We start from the raw sequence: 6,386 nt of genomic DNA on the forward strand, positions 1-6,386 counted from the left end.
TGTTTGTATTACAAAATAGCTATCTATTCTTCACAGCCATAAATGACACAGCTAAATTGAAAGGTCTCCAAGATTAGGCTATGTGACACCTTTGAAAGTTGTTTAGGTTCCACACAACTTAGATTAACCTCGACAGTATGAAAATCAGATGGATTTCTCTAATACTTAAGCCATTCAACATTGCCAGACCTTTTTAAAAGCAGTTAAATAACATTCAGATACTCTTTTCAAATTTAAGTGTTTTATTCTTCTTTGTATCAATAATTGCTTCAGTGCATCCTCCAAATCTCACAAAACAGTTGAAATGTAAAAATAAGTTATAGGAATGCAAACCAAAGGCCAACTAGGAAATGCAATCTTTCGGAGGGGGGGGGGAAAAAAATTTACAATAAATAAATAAATAGCCACAGTGTGGAATGTCTACATGTTAAATAAATTAATGCAAATGGGCAGAAAAAAATGTACACACACAAATAGAGAAAAAAAATGCTGTACAATATTTGTTAGAAAACAAATCATAATTGAGTCCATGAATATTGCATTGATTGTGCATTTCACACCCCAAACCCTGAGGGAGCTCAGGGGTGGGGGCTGTGTAGTGTCAAGCAGTGAGATGGTGGGAGATAAAACGAAAAGGTAAGTCAAGAGGGCCACACACCCCACAAAAAGCATATATATGTGTGTGTGTGTGTGTGTGTGTGTGTGTGTGTGTGGTGGGGGGGGGAAATTGACATTTTGTAGACATTTGGAAAACAGATTCCGTTTCCAAACACCTGTTCAGGCATTAGAGTGAATGAGTGAGCAGCGTTAAAAGAGAGCAACACAGAATTGAGTCGTGTGTTTCAAGTATTCCATTGTCAGGAAGAGCCCCCACCACCTTCTCCTGCCTAATGCTATTGTAGCCTCTTGACTGAGGGCTAGTTGGCTCACAGTGATGGAGAGGAGGGGAATAAAAAATAAAAAAACAAAGTCTAAACCCCTCCTTCTATCACAGCACAGGCAACTTAGCCTTGCTGTGGGCATTTCCAAAAACAGGGCTGTTGACAAAAGCCACCAGAAAAGCAGCTTTCCAAACAAAGGCACTCCATAATCAAAATTTAAACATTTAAATAAAAAGGTTTTTCTCCTAGCTCTATGAGAGCAGCTGTGACTGAATCGGAGGGCCTTGCCTGCATATACCAGCCTAGTATCAAAATAGGTAAAACAAAATTAAAAATGGGGTAAAATAAATAGTGCTGGTAAGACCGCCCAAACAGCAAAGTGTTCCCTATTAGGAAACAGGTAAATTCAACAAATAAAAAAGGAATGGGGCAATAAAGTAAGGAAGAACAGTAATAAATTAGAAATTCCCTACAAAAAAGGAAAATTATAGTACATTTTTCTTGCCAGACCAGATGAGTCACATGCCCAGCCACAGAGGGGCAAGCTGGGCTACAGACTGCTGGCCATATCAGTCACTCCATCCACACCCCTTCTTTCCCCAGGAAGTCTTTTCAGTCCATCAGAGCCGTCCTCAGAGGCTCTCTTTACTCGAACTTGTGCTTGATGAAGAGTCTGTGTCAATGGTCCTGAGGCGGATGTCACCAGCGACCGGCTCCTCTGGTGTCTTGGCTGACTCGGCCGTTGCCCTCATCCAGGGGTGGTCACAAATCTGCTCCAGGGTCGGTCGGTCTGAGGGCCGTAGGGCCAGGCACCATTTGATCAGCTGCTGGCACTCTGAAGGACAAGATAGAAACAACACTGAGGATAAGAGGCTCTGAACTCAAAGAGAGAAACTACAAACTGGGTTTTGTCTGCACTGCACATGACTCAGTTTATATAGATTTACATTACTGTAAGTGTGTAGGCAACACAGCCAGCCAGTGAAAAGAGAGTGCACATCCTTTTTTGAGTTAGCTCTTAACTATTAACTTAATTCATGCTTGATAAATTTGCCAACCAGCCAGTTAAGCAGGTAATCTATTCTGATTGTAAACTGACCCATAATACAGTCAAACCGGGAGATGGATTTCAGGCTGTACCTGATACTGTTGCTAGAGGGAACAGGGCCACCTTGCATTATGTGGATTGCTGTAGTTGACTTACCAGCTGAAATCCTCCTCCTGAAGTACAGTCTTCCTCTGAGGATTTCCTCGTCCTGCTCAAAGGGGATGTCTCCACACACCATGTCATACAGCAGCACACCCAGCGACCACACAGTAGCTGAGCGTCCATGGTATCTGTGGAAGCGAATCCACTCTGGTGGGCTGTACACTCTTGTACCTTAAAATGAGAGAGAGAGAGGAGAGAAAGATAAATGATAAGCTTGTGTGTTATGAAACAAAGAGAAGAGTGCGAGGATGAGACAGGAATATAAAAGGGTATCAGTGCTCAAAATATAGGAATAGACTCAATATAAAAATGAATGAATAAATAAATAAATAGTGTTCCTGTGTCTAAAATGGCTGAGTCATAGCAGAAATGCTTTCCATCGTCCTTTGGCCACGAAAACTGGTTGACCTGCCTGTGTCTCCTCCCTCCTTTTCCTCCCTCCTCCCCCTCCCTCACTGAAGGGAGGATCTTGGTTACCAAACAAAACATAATAAAGGGCAATGTGAGCCTATCACGTGAAGCACTGTCTCAGGTTTCACAACAAACAGATGTTACGTGGCACTGACCTAATACCCACAAACTGACTATGAGTCAAGCTTGACTACAAAATAACAGCCGGAAAACATAAACATAGACCCCATCTCACAAAATGTCACCAAAAGTATTGATAAAGTGTGAGTCATATCTGTGAATCCATCAAATGCGCGTCATACACCCGCACAACAGTAGAAGACCTTCATTTGGCTGTAACGATTTTCATCCGTAATAGTGATAAGCCCGAAAAACCTAGGCGAGGAAAGCCCTCGACCAAAAACAGATCACTGCGTCACAGGCTCGTGACCGCCTCCATGTCTCAATATAGCATAGCTGAGCATCAAGGGCAAAACAAGCCAGCCCACACTGGTATGTATTCATAAAGACTCATTTCAGATCCAGCATTGTAACATCTTAGAATGGCCATTAATGGAATAAGAGGGGTGGGGGCGCCTGCTTACCATCGAAATCGGTGTAGACTGTGTCCTTGAGAATCGCCCCTGAGCCAAAGTCAATAAGCTTGAGCTCCCCGGTGCGTAGATCCACAAGCAGGTTTTCATCTTTGATGTCTCTGTGTACTACGCCGCAGCTGTAGCAGTGTCTGACGGCCTCCAAAACCTGTCGGAAAAAGCCCCGCGCTGTGTCCTCGTCCAAGGCGCCCTTCTCTGTGATAAAGTCGAAAAGATCCTTGACGAGTTCCGGCCTCTCCATAACGATCAGCCAGCCGTCCGCCCGCTCGTAATAGTCCAGCAATTTGATAACTCCGCGAAACGACGAGCTGACCTTCTTCAGTAGCAGGATTTCCAAAGGCACCATAGCTCCGTTCTGGAATAAAAAGTTGATATTTAATTTGATTGTTGGATAACACACAGCAGTAACAACACATCACCCTCAACCAGCAGCACCGGGGTGGGGGTGGCAAAATAAAAACACAACACAGGTCGGGGACTACTTACAATTGCACCCCACTCGGTTACCCTCTCCTTTGCAACATGTTTCACGGCAACCTGAAATAACACAGCAAAGATGAAATATGTTAAGCACATGTCTCAAATACTGCAAGGTCAGCCTAAATTAGGCTATATTTCCAAGTGGCTAGTTAAAAGAGCCCGGCTTTGATAGCCCCGATCCCCCACCCGCCTTCTTACCGGTGCGCCATCAGAGATCCGGCTGCCGGCGTACACTGTCCCAAATCCTCCGCTGCCCAGCACGGAGCCCACTTGGTAAACCTTTTCGAACGGCTCCTTTTCCACTTTGACTGCAAGTTAAGAGTGAAAAATGTTAAGCTACGCGTAACATTTCCACAACAAACCACCGCTTATTGTCGTTTACTGGTTCGTCAGCTTTACGAGCCGGTCAGCCTCAACAGCAGGAGCTTACTTTAAATTAATCAAGCGGGGTATAGCTGTGTTCAGTTAGATTCAATCCAATGACAGTTAACGTAGCGCCCATAAAGAGGAACCTACCCGACTGGAGCTGTATTTTCACGGGTAGATGGTCCATGCTCGAAGGATTGCAAATATGCGAAAATGAACCAAACTTTGACAGCAACATATTCGAGGTGAAAAGCTGGCGTAGACGAGCCCTATTCACCCGCTGAGGGTCAGGAGTACAAATACAGTATGAGCAGAAGTTAAATCAGGCGCAGTATAAATGATGGCGCGGACCGTCTTGGCTGCCAATATATCCAGTCCAGCAGTGCGCCAACTCCGCCACACCGCGCCCGTTCAAGTAGTGTCACGACCGTGAAGTCGTATAGCCTTTCCCGAAAACCGGCATTCAATCTGACGCTTGTGTCTTGACTCAAGCAACTCCACCAAAAACAGTCCTACTAGGTAATTAAAAAGAAAACCGAACACTCCGATGTGCGTGATAACGGTCTCAGCAGCAGAGTGCGTTTAAAAGCCCTCTGCAGCTCATTGTTATTCCGAAGAGTAGTCGCTGTCTGAGCTTTGGCGCGGTCTTCCCAAGCCAATATTTTGACGCGGAGTTGGATGGTGGTATCCCTCCGCCAGCAGCACAAGTCGACCCTTCTTTTTAATTACCTCGATAAATCGCCATGTTTTAACAACATAACAATTTAAAACACAACAAGCGGACAGCTGTCGTAATTTTATTACGCTTTCATGCCAAATTATAATGGAAACAATGCTTTTCACGTCGGCCTACTTTGTCATAGTACGAGACGCTCAAGAATCCCTTGTCTGGAAGCTTTGCGCTGTGTTCACTATCGACTCTGAAGACTGTGACCAATCAGATGTCGCATATAAAAGCAGTGTTTCGTCTCTGGGCCAATCCAGAAAAAAGCCCTTGTAATAAAACCTCGTTTGAGCTCATGTGGCGGTAATTCTGTACCTTCATCTACTCTCCCTGTTCCTCTGCAGCTATGCAGTGACAGGCAGCTTATGGCTGTGATGTTCCAGTTTTGTAATTCACCACAAACGACTGATGACCATTTTCAGCTGTTCGTAGTGATCCAGTGTGTACTCATTGTCACGTGTGTTATTTTTTTGTTTATGCTTTGTTTACTTTCCGAATTCCCAACATTTAAAATCGAGTAGTTTGTTATTATTCTGATACAATTGAAACCAGTAATGATTTAAAGATCTAAATAATAATAATAATAATTTTGTTAATCTTTGTTTAACCAGGAAAACCTCATTAAATATATACCTATATAAGTAGGCTAAAATTAGTAGCATACAACTGAAATATTAAAAGATATTTTAAAGATGGATAGGCAGGAATAACAATGTTTTATAGATAAGAAACATAAGACAGATAAAATAAAAAATAACAATCATAAAGTATAAACCTAATGAAGCTAACACATCTAAATTTTAATACAGCCCCAAACATTAGCAGCCTTAAAACACAACACACTGCATGTTGTTGGATTTGCATTATATTCCCAACAGTTAAACATGAGTGTATATAGGGATTACATTATACACAGTCTATATATGAAGGATGATACATAATGATACACTACACTATGTCATGCACTGACATAAGCATGAAAACAAAACTTCTTAATATAATAACAAGAATGGCACAGGAGAACACTATCAGATGGCCAAGGTTTGTCAGCCCAGCTGTCCCATTTCATAGAGTAAACTTTCCAGTTCTTCTGTTACACATCTGACATGACCTTGGCTGTTGAACTTTCCACTTTTTATCTTCTGCTGCCTCTGATAACCTGTGTGTGTAGCTTATGTGTGTGACCGCTAACCAAACAGAAGCATCAGAATTCCAGGGAACCTTATCTTGCTATTGGCCTGCCGACTGCAAAGTTATGTAAATATGAACACACTCAGTGTGTTTTCACACTTGGCCCCTTTTAAATGAACCAAACTCAGTCCTCTTTAAAGTGGATCAAAAAGAAGACCGACATAAAAGGGACTTCTTATTGTGTTCTCACTGTGAGTACATTTGAAAGAGGACTCAGTTCTCTATCTGGTCCACTTCAGCTCTGATGGGATTTATGTGTTCTTTGTTCCATATCTGGAGAAGTGCGATAGTTTGTTCCTTGCACCAAACTACTCATCAATATCAGTATCAATAAGATTTTTAATCGTAATACTACTACTTCTGTTTATTAATCTGGTACTTTATCAGTTGTTTTTGTTATTTTTAAGTAAAAAAAAATTAAGAAGTGTTAACATTGCTTTATATCTTATTTTCTTATATTTACCGTTATCATTCTTGAATAGCAAATTGCAACAATGCTGTTTTGAACAAACCACTAGACTATAATGTGT

The 6,386-nt window shown here is 42.2% G+C and overlaps 1 protein-coding gene across 1 annotated transcript; it reads right to left on the reverse strand.

Moving 5' to 3' along the window:
- Positions 1 to 389: 389 nt before the first annotated feature.
- pim3 (Pim-3 proto-oncogene, serine/threonine kinase) lies at positions 390 to 4,593 on the reverse strand. Its single transcript, XM_020601491.1, has 6 exons — positions 4,092 to 4,593; positions 3,774 to 3,883; positions 3,582 to 3,632; positions 3,087 to 3,450; positions 2,086 to 2,262; positions 390 to 1,716 (listed from the first exon to the last, which is right to left on the reverse strand). The coding sequence occupies exons 1-6, from the start codon at positions 4,177 to 4,179 to the stop codon at positions 1,514 to 1,516; spliced, it is 993 nt and encodes a 330-aa protein (XP_020457147.1). The 5' UTR covers positions 4,180 to 4,593; the 3' UTR covers positions 390 to 1,513.
- Between the last annotated feature and the right edge of the window lie 1,793 nt (positions 4,594 to 6,386).

This window comes from Monopterus albus, unplaced genomic scaffold (assembly GCF_001952655.1).
Source record: "Monopterus albus unplaced genomic scaffold, M_albus_1.0 scaffold51.1, whole genome shotgun sequence".
Taxonomy (NCBI): Eukaryota; Metazoa; Chordata; class Actinopteri; order Synbranchiformes; family Synbranchidae; genus Monopterus; species Monopterus albus.